Source organism: Nicotiana tabacum, chromosome 19, assembly GCF_000715075.1.
Source record: "Nicotiana tabacum cultivar K326 chromosome 19, ASM71507v2, whole genome shotgun sequence".
NCBI classification, from domain to species: Eukaryota; Viridiplantae; Streptophyta; class Magnoliopsida; order Solanales; family Solanaceae; genus Nicotiana; species Nicotiana tabacum.
This window is the reverse complement of record NC_134098.1, coordinates 38820179-38844182: the sequence shown is the minus strand read 5'-3', so window position 1 is coordinate 38844182 and position 24004 is coordinate 38820179. Positions and strand designations below refer to the sequence as shown.

The window sequence follows — 24004 nt, the reverse complement described above, 5'->3', positions numbered from 1 at the left end:
AAACACGCCGTTTCAATTCCTTTTCTTTTTTTGTAAAGTTTTGCAAATTCCCAAGCAAACACATAATTCCATTTACCTTCTTTAATTGGGAGTTATTAGTACGTGTTAGATTTTCTTTAGGGTTGTAACTGTTAAAAAGGATATGAAGCATTAGTAGGGTATTTAGATAAGTCAGGAGGGTTTTTACATAATTTACTTTTTAAGTTAAAAGTTTTCTGTTTTTAGTTATTATATGCCAAGTAATATAGTACACGATTTTGTAAAAGAATATATGAATATTATAAAATAAAACTTTGAGTAAATAATTTTATATCAAAAAATAAAAATATAATTTTTTGTGAATGATCAATGTAGATCATCATACCGTAACTTATTTGCCGAGGTCAAGATAATTGAATATCGTCTGAATCTAATTGAATACTGGTTTGTATCTACTTTCTTGTAAAAAAATTAATTGTATAAAGAATGAACATTGGTTAGTGAATACAGTCAGATCTCTCTATAACAACATTCATATATAATAGTCATTCACTATAAAAGTCGAGTTATTCTCGGAACCGAATATTATATTATGTTATAATATATATCCTCTATTAACAGCATTTCACTATAGCAGGCAAAAAATTTCAGAACAAATGAGACTATTATAGAGAGGTTTGATTGTAGTATTGAATAAAGAGTTTAAATATATAAGGTACGTATGTAATGAATTTAATAAAAGTTGTGAATTGTGAAAACTGAAACCTCAAGTTATATTTGATCTCACCTTTTTATGGATGAAGTTGTATTTTTTTTATAATCAAACCACAACAGTATTATTTGTACATCATGGACGATCGAAATAAACCTCTGCTCTAACCATGAAGGATACCATCTCCAATTTGTCCAGTTGAATAAGACCTCAAGACTAATCTTGGAAGTCTCTCAAAAGCTATAATAATGAATGATATAAACTTATATATTTGATTGGAGAAAGTATATCTTGAAAAAGAAAAACAAAATCTAAAGAGCACCCAAAATGTGTACGTTGGCAGCGAACTTTTGAGAAGTTGGCAGAAAGAAGAATATTTGATTTCTCTCTTCATCTATTCTTATGCGTTGGCTACTCCGATCCTTTAGAGTATATTCTTATAACTAGGTTGCCTACGATTGGGCACTAATTTTGAAAGCAAAGGTTTGTTTTAACTATAGAAGTTAGTTACAACCTTCTCAGGAAAGGACTCTTCAAATTCATTATTTTTTTATTTAAATATAATTATTAAAATTTCTTTAACTTTTAATGGGCATTTTAGTAATTTAACTTTTAACTTAATAGCTTCTCACTTTTAATATAGTATAGATAGATAGATAGATTGTAAATAATATATAGACACACATATAGATTATAGTCCTATTTAGGTGCAAAAACAAAGAGAATTGAGGGAAACACTTCACTTTATTAGCTTGAGGCAAGACCAAAATTCCCCTTTGAACTTTTTTTTTTTTAAAAAATTATGATGTTCTGGCTAGCTTATATGCGCTTGGACTATTCTATTTTGTACCTGCAATCTCCCACCCAGCAGAAGCATGAGTAACTTTACATACTATAACTACGGGAAGGAGGCAGAAACATACAAGTCAAGCACACAAACAAACTCACACTTGAGATCATAAGGTGCATTGGGAGATCCAAGAGGAGGCTGTGTTTTGCACACTCGAAATATTTAACACACTTTCTAAAAGCTTCTTTTGTAATACTTTTATACTACTTCAGCTATTATTTATGCAAATAACTGACTTGAGCATTGTGTAATGTCACTGGAGATCCAGACGTATGCACTATCACACATTGCCGCTCAATAGAACAGTCACTCAATCAAGCCAGTTTGGAAACCCCCTACGCGATACGAGTAAAATAGTTATGAGTGAGATTGTAGGAGTTAGTCACGCTACATGGATGCATGAGCTGTCTAGAATAACTAATTAGATGTATTAGTTAGCTAAATATATTGCGCCCTACATATACACCATCAGTTAAGAGTTTGTGATGGGACTATACCAAAGTCTTGGAAAAAGCTGGAAGAAAGGTTACCTACTACTAATAAGGGCGGGTAAGAAAGAGAGATGAAGTGACTAACTTAGTAACTTTTATTTCACTTAAAAAGGTTGACTCATCCGCCTTTAAGTGAAGCGGCGCATCCACCGAAGTTTGAAGTACATAGGGTTCTGTTATAATGTCTTCCATCTATAATTAGCTGGGAAATATGAAAGAACAAATGTGCAGCAAGGTTTGAGAATCTACATATGTATAGTAGGTATACTGTCTGGCAGGTGTGTCACTTAATGTCATTGATTCTGTAATGCCAATTCTCTAAGTTAAATTTACCTGCAATATGGGAGGACAAGTGTGCTTATGTGGAGAAATTAAAGTCAACTGGTTATATAGTCTAGGCCCGAGGAGGGGTGGATGAAAATGAATGTAGATGGCTATAGTAAGGGTAATCCTGAGTGTGCTGGAGGGGGTGGCATAATAAGGGATCATCGGGGGCATATGCTTTTAGCCCTTGTTGATTACTTTGGTCTCTATAGTAATAATGTGGTTGAAGCTAAGGTAATTCTAGAAGGATCGCATATATATGTTGATAGAGATTTTCTTAAGATTATTCTTGAATCTGATTCTCTTGTGTTGGTTAATATAATCAATAAGAAAGTCAGACCTCCATGACAAGTCACAACATCATGGCACATATAAGGGATTTGAAACAGAAGATCCTTCCTTTTTATTCATATATTCAGGGAAGAAATGTGATTGCAAACCAAATGGCATGAACCAGATTGTCTTCATCGAAGATCTTTCATTAAGTTAGAGCTTACTTGAAGTTCCAAACTTCAGATTTAGGCCAAAGAAGAGCCTCTTCTCTTTTAGTACTAGTTCGGATGAAGGAGTTTAACTATACGGAAAGGTACAAATATGCCCTTGTACTATACGAAATTGAGCACATTTGCCCTTCGTTAATACTTTAGCTCAAATATGCCCTTACCGTCACATAGTTGGTCCATATATGCCCTTAGAGTTACACAGTTGGCTCATATATGCTCTTTTCAAAACGGAATCCACCCAAACTAATTAGCTCTTTCGTTAATTGTATTAAAGTATATTGCAAACACTATTTTCTTTTTATTAGTACTTTTTTTTCTTTACCTTTTTCTTTTCTTTCTTCTTTTTTCTTTTCTTCTTTTTTTTCCTTTTTCTTTCTCCCTTAGCCGATTTCATGGCTTCTCCATTTTCGTCACCAATTTCACTTGACAAAACTCATGAATTCCAATTACTAAAAACATTCTCCTATAAGAATTTTTTTTATAGATCATATGTTTGTCAATTTTTTAATTTTTACTGAACATATATTTAGTTCTAAACATTTAACAAAGTAAGATTGAAATAATATTTATGTAACAAAAAACCCGAAAAATCCAACAAAACCTAATAATCCAAACCGATATAATTGGTTTGGTTTGATTTTAATAAAAACCGAACCAACTCGTTCCATATACACCCCTAATTTACATAGTTAATAAAAAAAATAGAAAATGTCCTGCTGAAAAAAGATGAAAAAAGACTAACAACTTAAATTTATAACACTACAACTTGAACTCTAGGTTTTTAATCATTAAATTATCTTTCTGGAAATAATTTAAATATTTTGGTCTTTTGAGTATTATTAAAGGTTGAGATATTTTTATTATTTTAAAGTTTAAACCATAATTTTTGGAACAATTTAATTTCGTTTATTTAGAGGGCCAGTGAAATTGGAACTTGATTACCTTATGGGAGAATTTTCTTAGTAATTGGAATTCATGAGTTTTGTCAAGTGAAATTGGTGACGAAAATGGAGAAAACATAATAATGGAGGAAATCGGATAAGGAAGAAAGAAAAAGGAAAAAAAAGAGAAGAAAAGAAAAAAGAAGAAAGAAAAGAGAAAGGTAAAGAAAAAAAAAGTACTAATAAAAAGAAAATAGTGTTTGTAATACAATTAACGAAAGAGCTAATTAGTTTGGGTGAATTCCGTTTCGAAAAGGGCATATATGGGCCAACTGTGTAACTCTAAGGGCATATATGGACCAACTATATGACGGTAAGGACATATTTGAGCTAAAGTATTAACGAAGGGCAAATGTGCCCAATTTCATATAGTACAAGGGCATATTTGGACCTTTGCCCTTAACTATATTATACACTTAAACTGTTTAGCTTTGTGCTTTATAGTTGGTTGTTCAAATATTGTAATGGAGTCGTCCTCCCATATCTTAGCTACATCTCTTTTGCATAGAAATGACTAGCATCATTTTTCATCATGCTTTGGAGGTTGTGGTCTATGTCCTAATTTTGTTGTTTGGTTTATATATAGGTTAGGACTACTCCTAACCCTCCACCAACCTGGTGGATCTTTTGACAAAAAAAATAATTATATTCCTCTCTTCTCTCTGTTCCCTTTTCTCTTATTCTCTCTATCCTCTAATCCCCTTTTCTCCTCCTCCTTTTCTTACTGAAGGCGGTCCCTTCACCCCCATGACCTTTGGCTATAGGAAATCAGTGTAACACTACGTTGATGATGTGAGATCATATGGGGCACCACCACATATCAATTTCAGTGAAGACTAAATTGAATTAGACGGACATTTATTTTAGCCAATTTTAGACACAAAAAACATTAAATAACATTGATTAAATTATTGACTTTATTCGCATAAAAGATTGAGCCTTCTGTGATCGAATCTGAGTTTGAAAGAGACTAGCAAAAAATAGACATACAAATATATGCAAGAAAATGCTACTGCTCAGATCCACTGTGATTGAAGTCTTTAAGAACCCTGTCAATTCCCATAGCATACGATTATACGAATATGTACGCTAAGCTATTTACCCACAAGGCCACAAACTTATAAATCATGCTCTGCACCCATCACTGACCAACTTTACATATACGTATACTAAACACCAATAATCTCCAAAGCTAGTTTAAGCAATTTAAATTACACAACTATATGTCAATATACTCCAAAGCTAGTTTAAGCACTGTAAACTACCGCAATTATGCGTCAACAATCTCCTAACCTCTGCTTGATGCACTGTCCGTGTTCTTTTACAATTGCTCGTAAGCTAAAAACTAAGACTGCTTCAGCTGCATTTGACCAAATAAAGAGCAGTTAACATTCTCGGGACTAGTAGCAGGCGGATTCCATCAGCTTCCACCAAATCATTTGAGTTTATACAATATAAATCTGAACTAGCAAGCAAGAAGCTACATAATACTGTGAAATAAATTTCAGTGACGTTAGATGAACAAAACGTGACATAACATGCCGGCAAAACTTGTCTTTTCCAGTTTCTCCTTCTTGTTCTCCACTTTTCCAATATGGGCAGATTACGCTAATCAAATGTTTTGTCAAGCTACAAAAGGATAACACCATAACATCTAAATACTTACACATGGCTACTGGTTATTGGGTGGCTTTTGAACTTCTGCTTCTATTTCTTTTACATTGTTGACAGCTACTTCAATTTTCTTTGACAAAAGCTCCATCTGCTGCTCAACATTTTCCAAAAGAGTAATTAGCTGCTCTCTGTAAAGGTCACATAATTTATCCTGATGCTCCAACTCCATGGACAGTTCTAGGATCCTCCTGTCCTTTTTATCCTACAAGAGAAAATCAAGAAGCAGTCATTTCAGAGATAATAAGAAATTGCAGCAATTTTGTACTCACGAAGACAGACACACTCTTTCAAATGTCATTAATTAACGAGACTTGAGATCCTTAGAGGGGAACATAAAGCCTCACCCCAGCCACCCGTTTCCAATGGGTTTCCAACACGATCCAGTTCCTGAAGCTACTTCTGATATTTTTGTTAGAAGTAATAAGAGGAATATCATATCATATAGTGTTTAGCTACCTAATAGTGGTGGTCATGAGGCTTGGGCCATAATCAAGCTGATGCATGAAATGTACTAAAAGAGATCCAGTATCCTAAACACTGTTGTTTACATTATAGCAAGAAAGAACAAATAAACGATGAAAAAGAGTAAGTAGCTTTTCTTTCTTCTTTCATTTTTTTGATAAGTAATTCAGGAGTAGCCTGCTATAGTGGCCATCAAACACTTCCGTTTTGAAATTACCCACTGAAGCTTTTCCTGTGACAACATCCTTTTCTTTTGCTGAAAAAAGTACAAAGATAGCAAGTTGCCTCTCTGGTTAGACTTTTAGGAGTTACTTACATTTTGGGAGATCTTCCACACACACACCCCCCCCCCCCCCCCCCACACACACACACACACACAAAAAAAAAAAAAAAAAAAAAAAATGGAGGAGGCATGATTTCTTCTTCCTTATTAGATAGGCTAGTATAGCTGTACATATTAGTGTCCCGCATTTGACTAGTGTGAAGTACTCATTGTAAAGACATGTATATTAACAGATATAAGTATAAGGTGTAAAAGCAGCCACTCATTCCCATAAAATCTTTCTCTCGTGTTCTATTTCTTACATGGTATCAGAGCGAGGTTAATTAGTTTATGCACAGTTACCAACAACTTTCGGTAGAAAGAAAGACTGTTGCCGTGCAATTTTCTGACAACCATGAGTGTTGTTTCCATTGTCCTCTATTTTCGTGTGCTGTGAATAAACCAGCAAAGGAGTTGCAGAAAAGGAGTTGCGACGCGCTCCCCCACACCCGGCACAAGCAGATTGTCCCGCGAGATCTATCTCACACACCAAACGCGTGAGCCATTTCCGTCCACTTTCAGACTTGTACCTTTGGTCTTTGAGGTCGCCTGGATAGTTTGAGGCCATCCATACTATTTTCTGCAATTTCAGACCACCAGAAGTAGGTTTGTAGTAGTTCAGTCACTTCTCCGCGATCTCCCTTTTCCGGCAACATCTCTGCCTTTCTCTTACATTGTGGGGCTTGGCTAAGACCTTTGCATCCTTCCCTCCAACTTTCTGCAAAGCCACCTTCAAACGACCAGCAGTCCTCTATTCACTTTCTGGTTAGTTTTTCCATAAATTAGTATTGTTTTTTTATAACCTCCATAAATTAGATAATGTTCTTTGAAAAATATGCTTTAGTCAGCCTTCTTGGTTATTATCTTGTGGAAATTTGCTAATTTTCAGAACACTCTTCAATCCAACATTATGTCGCTTGGTTTTGATGTTTTCGGTCCAAAAACACCGGAGTCGGAAACTTGATCCATGATTACTTCAAAACCTTTAGATGGAGGTTTTAACTATTTAGCTTGGGCTACTTCTATTGAGTTATCCTGTAAGGTTAAGGTGCCAAAGATCACCTAACTAAAAAGGCTACAAAAGTTGATGAAAAGGTCCGAGCACATTAGAAAAAGGTTGATGCTCAGTTATGCAGTTATGCAGTTATTTGTCGCGCTCTATTGATCCTAAGCTGATGGACTTGTTTTGACTATTCCAAACTTGTTATTTGGTTTGGAAAAACAGTCATGCTTTATATAGTAACTATGTTTCCTGCCTTTATGATGTTGTTTTCAGAATGACTAATTTGAAAAGGCAGGAATTAGGCATGTCTACTTATTTGGGACAAGTTCTGGCAGTTATGGAGGATCTTAATAACTTAATGCAAGTTACTGCGAGTTTTGAGGAACAGTTGGAATAGTGACAGAAGATGTTCTTAGTTCTTACACTTGTTGGGCTTCCAAGTGATCGTAACTCAATGCGAGATCAAATTTTAGCTAATCCAACTATTCCTATAGTAGATGAGGTGGTCTTTTGGTTACCCCTCCTAGGTCACACAGTGATCCCCTCACCATCATTGGATTCTTCTGTTTTCGCGTCATAGACTGTGGGGAATCAAGGTGGAAGTCATTTTGGAAAGTCTCGACTTAAAACAGTCTCCTCGAGTATGGTTTACCAAGTTTAGCACAGTTATACAAGAGTTTGGCATGACATGGAGCGAAACTGATCAATATGTATTTTATCGACACTCTCACTCGGAAGTGTGTATCTCTTTGGTAGTCTCTATAGTTATCACAAACGGTAATTAAGAGGGCAGTGAAAGCTTGAAGCAACATCCCTCTCAGAATTTTCATACCAACGACCTAGGTAAATTACAATACTTCTTAGGTATTGAAGCAGCTCAGTCCAGATCAGACATTGCCATTTCACAGCACAAGAATGCTCTGGACTGAGCTGCTTCAATACCTAAGAAGTATTGTAATTTACCTAGGTCGTTGGTATGAAAATTCTGAGAGGGATGTTGCTTCAAGCTTTCACTGCCCTCTTAATTACCGTTAGTGATAATTAAGGAAACAGGGATGACATACTTAAGGAAACAGGGATGACAAACTATAGACCTACTGATACTTCTATGGATCCGAAAAGTCAAGCTTTTGCCAGGTACCAGGAGCCTCAGTGACGCTGGGAGATATAGGAGATTAGTTGGAAAACTGAATTATCTCACTGTAATATGCCCTGTTATCGCCTTTTCAGTGAGTAACGTCAGTCAGATTCTAAATTCTCCATGTGTAGCTCCTTGGAATACAATAGTCTGTATTCTTCGGTAAAGAAAAGGGCTACTTTATGAGAATCGAGGACATGAGAAGATTGTTAGGGATACAGATGCTTCACCCTCTCCCGCTCTACCTCTGGAGATCGAATTCTTGTTAATAGCAATTTAGTGTCTCGGAAGGGCAAGAAACAAAGTTTGGTTGCAAGATCCAGTGCTGGAGTTGAATATAGAGATATGACAGCTGCGACTTGTGAAAACATATGGATCAGACAACTATTGAAAGTACTGAAGTTTGGAGAAACCACTCAAATGGAACTTGTTTGTGATAATCAAATGCATCCCATATTTGCTTCAAACCCAGTATTCCATGAGAGGATCAAGCACATAGAGATTAATTGTTACTTCGTCAGAAAAAGATATTCTCAGGAATACTGTCACGACATTTGTAAGGTCCAATGATCTACTTGCAGACATATTTACCAAATTTCTTGCAGATCCTCGAGTTAGCTATATATGTACAAACTCGGCATATAAAATGTCTATCAACTCTTGGGGACGAGTGTTAGACAGGCCAATATAGTTGTACACATTAGTGACCCACATTGAACAAGTGTAAAGTACTCATTATAAAGACACATATATAAATAGGTAAAAGTGTAAGCTGTAAAATTCACGCAGTCGGCAGTCCCATAAAGTCTTTCTCCATATTCCATTACTTACATTCCTAATCTGATTCCCCACTTTTCCTGCCAATGCTTCTTCTTCTATACATCAAATTCCTCCTCTTCCCTTATTTCTCTCAGATTTACTTGCTTTTGCAGCTAACTTTTCCTTCTTTTTCTCCTCAGTCCTCAGTAATGTGAATATTAAGACTGAAGTCATGCGCATAAGATCGTATTCTGTGGGAAACAATGACTGTAGGAAACCTCCCTGTAGCTTTTGTAAGCTTTTGATAACATAGCATACAATTAATCAACCTCCTAATATCTAGCCACTGTATGCCTGTTTAGAAGAGTTATAATACCCCAAACCATGAACGAGATAATCAGCTTTAGAATAATGTGAGATAATAATCAGCCAGAAAACTTCCACTTTTGCAAATTCACCGCTTTATTTGTTTCTCTGTTTTTATTCCCTAACTTTCTAAGTATTATTTATGTTCTTAATCCATTTTTCAATATTCACCAAACTCTTTCTTCTAGTTAATCTGGCGTAAACCCAGTAGTAATTCATTCTACTTGAAGTATTGCTTCTTCCTCTACTTCTACTTTTGTATTTAATCTTCTCCTCGTTAACTCTTCGCTTTCACCTTAACATCCAAAGTAGTATGAAAATGAAAAAACAAAAAAATAAAAAATAAAGCAGCTAAACTTTTTTCTGGGGCGAACAGTTGAGAGAAAAACTTGCAACTGTAATGACAGAGGACTGGAAGCTGCAAATTAGTCTGGTGAGGAATAAAATGATAGGAAATGGAATGAAATAGTGTTAAATTGTTAAATTCCAAAAAGTCCCTCTGTTTTAGTAACTCCTTCACCAGGAGTCAACCTTTAAGAAAGTGTAAAATGCGCGTATTGGCGTCCAAGAAAACATAGAAAAGAAGAGAGTTTTGTGGGCATGTCAAAAGTGGAAAATTAGTAGCCACTGGAGCAATTTATTCATGAGAAATAATGAAGAGCAAAAACAAAAGAGCGTAACTGCTTTTCACGCGTTACTGATAGTACAACATTATCTAACAACAACTACGCCTCAGCCTTCAACAAAGTTGGGGTCGGTGATATGAATCCTCACTTCTTTCTTTAAGCTCAACTCATACATGGGCTGCTCTACGGCTAGGCCACTGAGGCTGTTGCCTTAGGCCCCCAAAATTTGAAGGCCCCAAATTTTCTTCACTCATTAATTAGTATATTTGCTTCACTCTTCAATTTTAATTTTATCCTTTTTATATAGGAATTAAGTTATATACATCGACAACACAATGAATTTCTTTTACAATCTTCTCTGAAATTGCATGAACATAAAAGCATTCATACACCGGTTTCCTTTTATTGTAATTCAACATATTATATTAGACTATTTATAATTTATTTTAGATATTCACTAATGAGTGCCAATTACCCTTTAAATTGATCAGAAGGTGTAAATATTTTTGACACTGTTAATGCTCAAAACTTAAATTATCATGTTATGTAGATTCATTTCTTTTACTAGTTTGTAATGATAGTCAAATCAAAACTTTCACTTTGAGTTCCAAACCTCAACATCCAATAATCTACCATTTTATTCTTTGTGCTCTTCTTCCTCCTTTTTTTTTTTTTTTGAAATTTGCTTTTTTTTGTCTTAAAGGATTAATTTAGAAAGCAATTTTTTTTTGTTAGTGTACAAATTTTATAATTAAAAATTTAAGGGCCTCTCAATATGGTTTTGCCTTAGGCCACAAGATCCGTTGAGCCACCACCCCTAAACTCATATCATCATCATGCCAAACTAAAATAAGAGTATTAGTGAAAATAATTTTTAAACATATATATATATATATATATATATATATATAAAACTTAATATTAAAAGTTCTCTAACAAATTTACAGTCTATTCCTAACTAGTAGCATCACCTATATGGAGTTTTTTCTTCCATTGTGCTCTATCTTTAGCTAAGTGTGCATAAATTCCAAGGATTTGTAGGTCTTTCAAGACAACTTCCTTCCATGTGGTTTTAGGTCTACCTCGTCCTCTTTTAACACCTTCACTCACCATAGTTTCACACCTAGAGACCGGTGCATCGGTAGGGCGACGCAAGACATGACCAAAGCATCTCAAGTGACCTTCTCAATTTTTTTCCTCAATATGTGCTACTTGTACCTTCTGGCGAATGTGGTCATTTTTAATCTTATCTAATCTGTATGACCGCACGTCCATCTTAGCATCCGCATCTCTGCAACACTCATTTTGTGGATATGTTGGACTTTAGCAGCTCAGCATTTACTATCATATAACATTGTCAGTCTTATAGTGTGACTGATAGGACATTTGGAGAAATTTAGAAGGCGGCTTTAAATGTAGATCAGGCCATGATTTTCTTTTCAAAATATTTCACTTAGGCTAAATATATCATAAAGGTGGTGGAGCACTAGAAGGGAGAAGAACGGAGAAATAGGAGAACTGGAGAAAATAGAGAGAAAGAAGAGTAGAATGAATGAGAGATGGAGACAAAAAGAGAAGAATGAGAAAACGGAGAGGAAGAGAGGGAAAGTGTGTGCCTAGTGGTCAATGAAGTGGGTTAAAAATCATAAGGTCTCAGGTTCAAATCCTAGCAAAGACAAAAGCACTAAGTGATTTCTTCCCATTTGTCCAAACCTCTGTGTTGGTACGAGGTAGCAGGTACCTCGTGGAATTAGTCGAAGTGCGTGCAAGATGGCCCAGACACCAATGTTATCAAAAAAGAAGAGAGGAAAAGAGGGAAAAATAGGAAAAAAACAGGGAGACAGACTAGCAGAAAGAGGGAGTAAGAAGGATCTAATACCGAATTAAATCATTTTGTTCAACTCCTCTTCAACAAGAACACAAGCGTCCTATTCATAGAATATGACTTCTTAATAGTCAGATCTCCTAAAACAAATAAAACTATATTGTTAACTAGAAGATGAAGACTACCTAGATAAATTCTCATCTCTAAGATAAGATTATCTTACTTTATTTCTAATTACTAGATAAATATAAATAATATCCTCATGATCTACATCAATAGGTGATTAACTCAGCATGACGAATAATCTCCTCAGAGGTTACCTAACTACTTCAAGTTCTGAACATTTGCTCGCACTTAAATGTAACAGCTGTGATCATTTATCCAGAATAGAGAACTAAGTTGGTTGAGAGGCTTCTTAAATCTACTTAAACAAGATGTTGTATGAAGAATGCACACAAGCTCAAAAGAACAACATATGGTCTTGCAAATATTATCAATCAACTCCAACTCAGTCAATTGACAGTGGTAGTTAATTTTCAAATTTTGTCAAAAGCATGTAAAAGCACCTCAACATTTATATTTTGAACTCAGCAGAACTAATCAAAAGCAATGAAGCTGCTTGGATTATGCTCTTGACACCTATGTTGCCCGAACTCTCCGAAAATGTTGCAGGGTGCGTGTCGGATCCTCGAAAATAGTGTATTTCCGGAGGATCCGACACGGGTGCGGCATCATTTTGGAGAGTCCGCGCAACATCTTGACACTATAGCTCATCCATGGAAGGATACATATTTTTCCTCCTTTTTTTGCCCCTACAGCCAAGTCAGATGATGAAAATATGCTTTCCCGAGATTGTGAATCAAGGTATTTTCAGTTTGAAGCTAACTGCCACAAAGTGCAACATGAATGGACAACTATATCAGGAAAATACACCAACCAATAAAAGATGTTCTAGGCTTTCAGATTAGCCAGATTAGTAAATGAATGAGTTATCGGGAAATTACCCATTCTATGATCTTAGGACTCCAAGTTGGACGGAACTGTATGGGGTGTTTGAATGTATAGATGGTAGAGGTTAAGCACCAATCTTGCCATTTTGTGGTCTGCAAAGCTTTCCATCCTTACGATGCCACTCAAATCTTATCGACAGAGAGCTGCATCTTATAATCACCATTAAGATGTGCCTGAACTCCAAGTAGGGAATTCTTAGAAAACATGCTCAAAATCAAACACAAATTGAGGGATAGTACAGCTGCCTGAACCACTTAGCAAGCGAAACTGCAATAAGATAAATAGACAGGCTGCTATGTTTTTCGTTATACAGCACATAAGCTGTATTTAAATGGCAATGACGATTATGCATGGACATGAAGAACAGTATAATGCAAGATAGAGGATAGAAAGAGAGAGTTACTGGTAGAAATTAATTGATAACTGTTCAATCACCCAACCCCTTTTTCTCCTAATCCTTATGAATTTAGGAAAGCTTCGTCGCAGCTAGATTAGATGAGTTATTGTATCTCAAATAAGAGAAGATCCAAGAACTGAAAGCAGGCTGCACATAATATTTTCACTTAAGATTTTGTGCACTAACATCTTTCATGAGGTGACACAAAGTAAATTGACTTATAAGATTAAACTGAGACCAAAAGACGAGTAAACTTAAGATGAACCACAAAGAGTGTTGCTTTATCATAAACCTAGTCACCCTTACCATTGCATTATGAGAAGAACATCCAGAAGAAATCAATGGATGGGTATGCTCCTTCACGAATCTCGTCACAACCCACTTATCAGACTTGTTAACCTTTACCAACATCATTGCCTTGCACCCTTCTCGTGTGCTAGTGCGTGTTTTTCTAGGTGGTCCATAATGGTTTTTCATTTTCACGTAATAGCCTTGCTTGTTACATGAAAGTCGCCGTGAAAGGATTCTCTTGTCGACTTCTGAACGCCGGCATTGATCAATGCGCATGATAAACCCAACACGCTTAGCATAGTCATCATAAAATCCTTTGGCAGCATCTTCTGATTCGAACTCCATTCCAATAAATGGCTCCCTAACCACATTATCCTCACATGTAACTAACTGGCTTTCAGCAGAACAATCTATTGTAGCAGCTCCAGCCTCTAAGTCCACTGCCACACCGAAATGATGCACATTATCCAATAAGACATTGCTCTTTTCATAAACCAAACATCACCCAAAGTTTTAAAAAAAAAATTCAAAAATGTCTTCTCCAGTACAGGATCAGATGCATTATATTAGGTACCAAGTTTACACCCAATCCAATAAAGAAGTAGTGGGACCTAGTAATCCTTCCTACCAACAGACTTAAAATCATTGATCAGCCCGCCCATGTATATGCCCCAATAAAGCTGTTGGTCAGAAACATCCTATTGTACGCAGAATCCAGCCAGGAAACGAAGCACAGTGTATATATGTATACGTCCGTGTCTATGTGTTCAACAAGCACTTGTTAAGAGAAAATATTAGAAACAATAGATATGTAAAGGTTCACAAAACACTTGTCTACCATCTTTTAACTGAACCGTTTAGAAAGGTATATAATCTGCATGTTCATGAACTAAAGTTGAGCTTGCACAATTCTTTCACCGTTTAGAGTTAAATTATATTTCCATCCAAATAACTACAAAAGCTTTCAGCGTAAGTCCTGCCGTTAAACAACTACATAACAATTTAAAAGGTCCAACAATTATCAGCTTTTTTTCATCCTTCTCAGTATTAAGTTAGCTAGCTACTTCAATTCTTAAATTAACAAATTCAAATAGTCCATTTGCAAAGGGAAGAAAACAAAACAGAGAACCCCTAAAAAGACTTACTAGTATGGACAACGGAAGTCGGATTTTGATGGAAAAAACAGCCGATGATGCTCCACTTGGGACCAAACGAAAAGGGTTTATGGTCGTTGAAGCTTCAATTTGGATTTCGGACGTTTCTTCTCCCGATTCAGGCTCTTCTTCGTGAAACACACATTGTTCATTGGCGCGTGACAAAGAAAATTCACTATTTAAAATGGAATATTTATAATATAGGGACAGGACACAGGAGTGACATTGTCCCAGGAAGAGTCCAACGAAAAATCCGAAAGAATTAGGAGTATATTAAAAAATACTCAGGTTCCAATTTATGTGTATGTGAATCTGGACACGGAGATTAAGAAAAAAAATTAAAGATTTTTAAAACTTGTGGTCCTAAATAACTCAAAATATTTATATGACTATAATTTTTTTGAAACTTGTGATATTAAATATATGTATTTATAAAAGTTTTTTATTAAGAGTAAAATTATAAATTTAAATTAAATTATTTTCAAATTTAGAAAGTAAACGAATAGTTGTTAATCTACAAAATCAGACACATAAATTAAAGAAAGAATTACAGCTGACTCTGTATTATAACCAAAAGTAACCCACATTTTTAAGTCTTATATCCAACCTAGTCTATATCGTAGATACTTTGAAAGCACTATCAAAGGCATACCGATAACCACTGTTAAAATTTGAAAACTTTTCTACTACTTGTAAGCTTCAAAAAGTAACAAAACACTCGAGAATAATAAAGTTAAAGGCATGAAATCTTTAAACAACATATATTCGGTCTAGACCAATGCTAATGACCATATTAATTAAAGCGTGTGGCAGTTTATTACATCACTTAAAGCAATAAACTACGAATGTCTTACGCTCAGGATGAATTAATCTCTTATTTTGTTGGCGGAGATCATAGGGCATTGGATAGCAGATCGTCATTGGGATTCCTGTTAGAGGATAGTTAAAATTAAAAAGTTAAAAACTTCACTACTGAGGTTTTTAATAGCGTGAAAACTTACAAATGGGTTTTGTAATTTGTTGAAAATTTGACTAATTGATGATTGGTATTCGTTGGGATTTGAAATTGTGGTTAAAATCTGAAGCTATTCGATGAAGATTTGAGGTTTTTAGTGATATTCTTTGTGAGCAAAAATTCAGAAGAGACGAAACTCGGTTTTTGTATACGACATTATATAATATTTTAATAAGTATATGATATTGTATAATGTGTATATCGAGTGTGTAAATATTGTTGCAAGAAAATAATAGGCTATCCGACTGTAATGCAAGAAAAAATAAGTGTGTTATGCTATTAACATTTAGCCACTTCTTTCGTGCGAAATAATATTTGGACAAAAATATTTCTATTTGAAACATAGAATAACTCCGGCAGTCCGTGCTCAATTTTGAAACTTTGATAAGTAAAACTTCAGTATACTGTTATGAAGTACAACAATTCACTATCCCAGTACTATATACCGGAGTTCAAAATAGATCTGAGTTCCAATTCCATGGGTCACTTCTTCGTTGAGGATCCTATGCCTTTCCTTCTATGCTTTCTTCTTTCCCTCTTATGTATGAATAAATTGCCACAATTTTCATATATCTGGGCCTCTTCCGTTTGATCATCTTTCTCGCTAAAAGTATTCCTTTTGTTAATTCCTTTCCCGTTTTCAATAAATTCGTCACGAATCACCATAAACGAAGTCTCCGGTCCTTGAGTTTCCAAGAAAAGAAGTTTTCCAATTTAATTTTGTGCCAAAACTTCTTTGGTTTCTATAAGACTAGATGTAGCCCATGCCAGCACGGGCCCAATGACCTGTTAGTGTTTTTGTCTTACTACTACCCTATTGTTTTGGAATTTCACAACATTCGAATGCAATTACTGACAAGGAAAAAGTAAAAGGATCAGGATCCCTGCAAAGTAATCGCCAAGGACTACAGTTCCTAGCAGGACTTGCCCGAGCATCGGCCTAACATGAGTGATTTTTCTTTCTTTCTTTTCAAACATGAGTTAGATTTATTTTTGAGGTCTGGCTCCAAGCGTGGTCAAAGATGGTCAACCCTTATAAGATACCCATATAGTATAAAAGATACAATCATATATCACATAGTTAAAGTATAAGGTATAACCACATAGTTAAAGTCAGATAAATATTTTTTATGTACTATCATTTTAATATCTTTACACAAACTTAAGTCCATCAAACGCTAAATAAATCTTCAGAATTTCAAAGGGCATTTACGTTCGGCAGATTACTCGCATTATATTTCTTTGTGGACTTTGCCGATATATCTGTTGCACACAAATGATGAAGTAACAAGTTGTAGTCTCCTCCATTCCCCGCAACATTATTAATATATTAGAACAATTACTATGTCAATTAAAAAATTAAGATTGTCACCTAAGATTACTACATTTAACCATCAGTTTTGCTGGCTTAAACATCTGAAAACTAAAGTGTTCCTTGTTTGGGGTGATTTGCATTCTTCAAAAGTAAAATATAGCGTTGACAACATTGAAGCTAAGGCTCTCAACCACTTTGGTCATTTTTTGATAATGTTCTCTACGCACTTAGTCCCCTATTGACCTCACAACTACTTTTGTATTGACAATAGGAATAGCAAGTGTGTGTATGTGTTCATCCAGCACCATTAAAAAGTGAGCAAGCGTACGTTGTGGCAAAAGATATGTATTTATGATCCATAATAATCCTACAATATAACCAAAAATTTGTGTCAACTTCGTTTTTACTGATTCTTTACTAAAGTATCACAAGCTCAACAATACACTACCCAACTTTCAAATGAAAAAAAACTACGTTGATTGAATATTGGACCTGAACCAAATAAAGAATGATAAAGAGTCCTCCGGAGTCTAATAGTTCTTACATATTGAGTTATACGTCTACGAAACTCTACTCTTTCTCTTGCTTTCTCCCATTTCTACAATTTTTTTCTATCTCCCAGCTTCCTAGTCAAGATTTGTGTTCGCCAATTATACTTAAAAGTAATATAGCAGGGATTAAATTGCAAGAGCATTTTCATACATTTTTCCATATGATAGGAATTCCAAAATTCGTGTCCTAACTGCATAGCCAGAATCCTCTAATCTTTTTTGCATCTACAATAATGCATTCACCAATATTTTATTAAGCTCAAGAACCTAGTGGTAAAGGCAAACTCCTTACAGGACACAATCATCATTGTTTAACAAGTTTTTCAAATTGAAGTGTCACATTCCTCTTTTAAACCTTTTCTCTTTCATTAAAATCTCATATCATTCATCAAGCTAGTACAAATTTTCATTTTTACGGAAAAGGTTTTTAAAAAAAAAGAGATGACAACATATAATGCGCTGCAAACAAATAGCTTAGAATAGCTAATGTTGAATGTGATTATATTGAGAAAGCACTTCTCTTGGTGCTAAATGGGTTGGAAAGTAAGTAAGCCTCGCGTCGTCGTCGTTGTCGCTCGGCTTCGGCCAAAGATTGATTGATTAATCTTTTTGGACAAATTTTTTTTAATTATTTAATAAACAAATATTATTTAAATTAGCCAAATATCCAACCCGAACTAGATCCGTGTGCGACCCGATTCACTTTCTTTTCAGAAACAGTATTTCCATTGGCTATAAATTCGTTTGATTCCTCAGATTTTTCCTTCCGAATTTTCTGAACTTCAAGACTTTTTCTTCTCGACAAATCTATTTCAGTGTGATTTACTACCATTGAGTGTTCGCTAACACTGTGATTTTTGGTACCAATATACCGGTGAGTTAAATCATTCTATCCTGTGAGTATAATATTCCAGCACCTCGGGTACTTAGGGGAATAATTTCCTTAAGGACACACTGTGCATTCAGTGGCTCGATTTATTCCTTTCAGATATTATTTCGACATTCTGTTGCTGCTAACTTTCTGTTTCTGTTTTCAGTTTCAGAAAGATTACTGTTTCATTATTTATTATAATAATACAGATTGACTAATAATCTTAAGAAAATTATTTATTGTAATTTGTATTCTATTTTTGGAGATTAAAACCTGTGTGGTTTTCTACTCCTTCTAAATTTTTCTGTTCTGATTTGAAGATATAAAAACTTCATCGGAGTATTAAAATTTAGAAACGATTTGAAGAACATAAAAATTTCATCGTTTTCTGTGAAACAGTATATAAAAACTTCGGTTTTTATTAAACGTACTGTTTATCCAAAATAATCGCCAGACATAGCTGTCAAACGCTCTCTCTGCCAAATGCTCCATCCCCATCCCCAACGGTCAAAAACCAGACCAAACATTCGCAGGCAGCCAGTGACCACCCCCACCAGCAGGTAAGCCCCCCTCCCCCCATCTCTCACGCCTCCCCTTCCTCTCTCTTCTCTTTCTTCTTTCCCTCTTCCCCACTCCCATACTAACTAGAGCAACAACACTGTCGGCGACTGCCCGTTATTTGGCTTAGTTATATTTTGTGTGTATTTCAGGTTAGGGTTGGTGGCTTTTGGCGGAAAGCGGGACGTGCGTGTGCAAACAGTGAAGAACAGCCCGGGCGACTGTCAACAAGGGGAGATGCAGGAGTTGGACGTGAACGTGCAAGGTGGCCGCAATACCGCCGTGTATACCAAGATAATTCTCAGGTTCTAATTGCGGGAGTTGGTACCTCCCGTTTTCCTGTTTCTCTTCGTTGTGTTAGTTAAATTGCTGCCATCTTAGTCGTATTAGTTTAATCACCATATTAGTGTGCATGTAGTTACAATATATCTTCCTCTACTCTGGTTTGTGCCTAGTGTGTGTTCGTGATTTCCTTTAGTCTGTTGTTTGTATAGTGGCTTTGGTCTGGGATGGCCGAGTGAGGTCATGTCCTCGGGGGGAGCGGGAGGTGGGGTAAGGGTTAGGGGTGGGAAGGCAGGCAAGGGAGGTAAGGGGAACAAGGGTGCCTATAGGTTGAGAATTGGGTCATAGAATGTAGGTATATTGACGGGTAAGTCTATAGAGTTGGCAAAGATCCTCTGGAAGAGGAGGGTCAATATAGCGTGTGTCCAAGAAACTAGGTGGGTAGGGTCTAGGGCGAGGGATGCGGACGGGTATAAGCTTTGGTACTCCGGAGTCCGGAAGGGTAAGAATGGAGTGGGTATCTTGGTGGAATCCCTACGGAAAAATAGTTGGTTGTCGGTGGTTGAGGTTAAACGGGTGAATAATAGATTGATGACTATTAAGTTGGTGGTTGGAGAGTGCACCCTAAACATCGTTAGCGCCTACGCACTGCATGTGGGCCAGGATGAGGAGGTTAAACGGCGATTCTGGAGGGGTTAGATGAGATTGTGCGTCAAGTCCCGCCTACTGAGAGGCTATTTATAAGAGGGTATTTCAATGGTCATATTGGGTCGACCATATGCGGCTATGGCGAGGTGCATGGAGGCTTCGGTTTTGGGGAGAGGAACAGAGGAGGTACTTCACTGTTGGACTTTGCTAAGGCTTTTGGGTTGGTGATTGCAAACTCTAGCTTTCCGAAAAGGGAGGAACATTTGGTTACTTTCCAAAATGCTGTGGCGATGACTCAGATTGACTATCTCCTCCTCAGGAGGTGTGACAGAGGGTTGTTCAAGGATTGTAAGGTTATTCTGGGTGAGATACTTTCGACGCAACATAGGCTTTTGGTGATGGATGTTGGTATTATGTTAAAGAGAAGGAAAAGGTCCGACCGAGGACGACCGGGAATTAGGTGGGGTGCCTTGACTAAGGATAAAGCCCAGGAGTTGGAGGGGCGGTTGTCGGCTATGGGAACTAGGAGGAACAGTGGTGGCGTGAGCATTATATGGTCGACGACAGCAGACTATATAAGGGAGGCTACGAGAGAGGTGTTAGGAATCTCGACGGGCGTCTCTGGCAGGTACAAAGGAGACTGGTGGTGGAATAAAGTGGTCCAAGGTAAAGTGGAAGCTAAGAAGGCAACATACCTAAAATTAGTAGGGAGCACAAGTGAGGAGGAGAGGAGAGCGTACATGGAGGGGTATAAGGTAGCTAGGAAGAAAGCTAAGCTGGCGGTCACGGAGGCTAAAGCTGCAGCCTATGGCCGTATGTATGAGAAACTGGGGGAAAATGGCGGAGAGAATAAGTTATTTCGGTTGGCGAAAACGAGATAGAGGAAGGCCCAGGATTTGGACCAAGTGAGATGCATCAAGGACGACAATGGTAGAGTATTGATGGAAGATGCTCAGATTAAGAGGAGATGGCAGACTTTCATGAACTTCTAATGAAAAAGGGGATCGAGATATTATGTTAGGTGAACTGGCACATTCCGAGAGTCACCGTGACTTTGGGGACTGCAGGCGCATCGAGGTTGAGGAGGTCATTGGAGTTATGTGTAAGATGAGTAGGGGCAGATTGACCGGGCCAGACAAAATTCCGATTGAATTTTTGAAGTGTGTGAGCAGAGCAGGCTTGGAGTGGCTGACTGGGCTATTTAATGTTATTTTTAGGTAGAAGAGGATGCCGGAAGAGTGGAGCTGGAGTACGGTGATTCTGTTGTATAAGAACAAAGGTGATATCCAGAGTTGTAACAATTATAGGGGTATCAAATTACTGAGTCATACCATAAAAGTTTGGGAGAGGGTGGTTAAAGCGAGGGTGAGAAGGACAATGTCTATATTCGACAACCAGTTCGGGTTCATGCCGGGTCGTTCTACTACGGAAGCTATACACCTTATTAGGAGGTTGGTAGAACGGTACAGAGAGAGAAAGAAGGATCTGCACATGGTGTTTATTGATTTAGAGAAAGCGTACAACAAGATTCCTAGAGAAATTCTCTGGAGATGCTTAGAGGCAAAAGGCATGCTGACTGCCTACATTTGGGCAATTAAGGACATGTATGATGGGTCTAAGACTCGGGTTAGTATGGTAGGAGGCGATTCTGAGCAGTTTTCAGTTGTTATGGGGTTGCACCAAGGTTCTGCGCTCAGCCCATTCTTATTTTCCCTGGTGATGGACGCATTAACACACCGTATTCAAGGAGAGGTGCTATGGTGTATGTTATTCACCGATAACATAGTTCTGATTGATGAGTCGCAAACCAGTCTTAACGATAGGTTAGAGGTCTGGAGACAGGCCCTTGAGTCTAAGGGTTTCAAGCTAAGAAGGACGAAGACATAATACCTGGAGTATAAGTTTAGCACTGAACCGAGGGAGGTGGGCGTGGAAGTGAGGCTTGAATCACAGGTCATACCAAGTAGTGGCAATTTCAAGTACCTTGGGTCGGTTATCCAGAGGGGAGAAGAGATTGACGAGGATGTCACACACCGTATTGGATGGGGTGGATGAAGTGGAGGCTAGCATCTGGATTCTTGTGTGATAAGAGAGTGCCACTGATACTCAAAGGTAAGTTTTACAAAGCGGTGGTTAGACCGGCCATCATGTATGGGGTTGAGTGTTGGCCTGTTAAGAATTCACATATCCAGAAGATGAAAGTAGAAGAAATGAGGATGTTGAGGTGGATGTGCGGTCACACTAGGATGGATAAGATTAAGAATGAAGATATTCGGGAGAAGGTGGGCGTGGCTCCCATTGATGACAAGATACGGGAAGCGAGGCTCAGATGGTTCAAACGCGTACAAAGGAGAAGCCCAGATGCTCCAATAAAGAGGTGTGAGCGGCTGGTTTTGGAGGGCACAAGAAGAGATAGAGGACGGCCTAAAAAGTATTGGGGAGAGGTGATCAGGCAGGACATGGCGAGGCTTCAGATTTCCAAGGACAAGGCTCTTGATAGGAAGTTGTAGAGGTCGGGTATTAAGGTTGTAGGTTAGGATGTAGTTGAGTCTCCCTTACTTCGTACCTTTGTGAGGCTAGTCTTGTAGGGTTTTTGTCGATGTCAGCTAGTGGCAATGTTGTGTCTTACTACTCCTTTGTTTACTATAGTGTCGGGTCTTTGTACTGTCTATCGCGTTTGCTTTGCATCTACTTTCTCATTTATATGATGTTATTTTCCTATGGTTTCTATTGGTGATACTGATATTGTCTCTTTTCGTCTTCTTGAGCCGAAGGTTTTTCGGAAACAGCCTCTCTACTCCTTCGGGGTAGGGGTAAGGTCTGCGTACACACTACCTTCCTCAGACCCCACTAGTGGGATTTCACTGGGTCGTTGTTGTTGTTGTTGTTACTGTTTATCGTTAATTACAGTACTGTTTACTGTTCTGTTTTTTTCCATTAATTGAATTCTTCTGTTTTTGACAGTGAGAAATGGCAATTGATAATGGAAATCCTTTTGCGACTGTTGCGGCAACAAGACGAACTGTTATTCCACCAGTCGAGAAATCGGGAAAATATTTTGGAGCCAACTTCAATGGATGGCAGCAAAGGGTGTTTTTCTGGCTTACCACGCTTGGTATGCAGAAGTTCACCAGTGAAGAACCTCTAGTGCCTCCCGCGGACATGCCAGACAATGAGAAATTTATGATTGTTGAGGCGTGGAAACAGGCAGATTTTCTTTGCAAAGGCTATATCCTAAGTGTTTTGGAGGATGACTTGTACACTATGAATACTTCTAAAGAATTATGGGATGTACTTGAGAAGAAGTACAAGACTGAAGATGCATGCTTGAAGAAGTTTGTGTTTGCCAAGTTTCTAGACTATAAAATGATATACAGTAAAACCGTTTGGAACCCAAGTTCAAGAGCTTCAACTTATTTTTCACGACCTTATTGTTGAAGGTATGGTCGTGAATGGAGCATTTTCAGTGGCTGCAATGATTGAAAAATTGCCTCCTTCGTGGAGAGATTTCAAAAACTATCTTAAGCACAAGCGCAAAGAAATGAAGTTGGAAAATCTTGTGATTCGTCTCAAGATTGAGGAAGACAACAAAACATCTGATAAGAAGTCTCGTGGAAATTCAACGATTTTGGGAGCTAATATCGTTGAGGAGATTGCTCCAAAAACTAAGAAGAGGAAGAGGTCTTCTGGTCAAACCAAGGAGTAGAACAAGAAAATATTCAAGGGCAACTGCTACAATTGCGGAAACGCTGGTCACAAAGCCCCTGATTGTCGTATCCCAAAAAACGATAAGAAGAATGGACAGGCCAACATAGTGGAGAAGAATGATGACATTGATGATCTATGTGCAATGCTTTCGGAATGCAACTTAGTTGGAAATCCGAAGGAGTAGTGGATTGACTCTGGAGCCACTCGACATGTTTGTGTTGTCAAAGA

The 24004-nt window shown here is 37.2% G+C and overlaps 2 protein-coding genes across 4 annotated transcripts; one reads left to right on the top strand and one right to left on the bottom strand.

The window, feature by feature from the left end:
• Positions 1 to 4793: 4793 nt before the first annotated feature.
• LOC107779421 (protein FAR1-RELATED SEQUENCE 5) lies at positions 4794 to 15070 on the bottom strand. 3 transcript variants are annotated; one of them, XR_012703286.1, is made up of 4 exons: positions 14820 to 15070; positions 13690 to 14114; positions 12980 to 13129; positions 4794 to 5676 (listed from the first exon to the last, which is right to left on the bottom strand). XR_012703286.1 is itself a non-coding variant. In XM_016599857.2 (4 exons), coding segments are annotated over exons 1-3 (630 nt in total). In that variant the 5' UTR covers positions 14821 to 15069; the 3' UTR covers positions 4794 to 5160; positions 5467 to 5472. The 3 variants fall into 3 exon arrangements, 2 of the variants coding, with proteins under 2 accessions (XP_016455343.1, XP_016455342.1); XM_016599857.2 differs by lacking the exon at positions 12980 to 13129 and having other exon boundaries at positions 4794 to 5160; positions 5467 to 5676; positions 14820 to 15069; XM_016599856.2 differs by lacking the exon at positions 12980 to 13129 and having other exon boundaries at positions 14820 to 15069.
• Positions 15071 to 20358: 5288 nt separating this feature from the next.
• Positions 20359 to 23216, top strand: LOC142173435 (uncharacterized). The gene is made up of 2 exons (XM_075239025.1): positions 20359 to 20696; positions 23033 to 23216. Exons 1-2 carry the CDS (start codon positions 20359 to 20361, stop codon positions 23214 to 23216), a joined length of 522 nt encoding a protein of 173 aa, XP_075095126.1.
• The last annotated feature ends 788 nt before the right edge of the window (positions 23217 to 24004 follow it).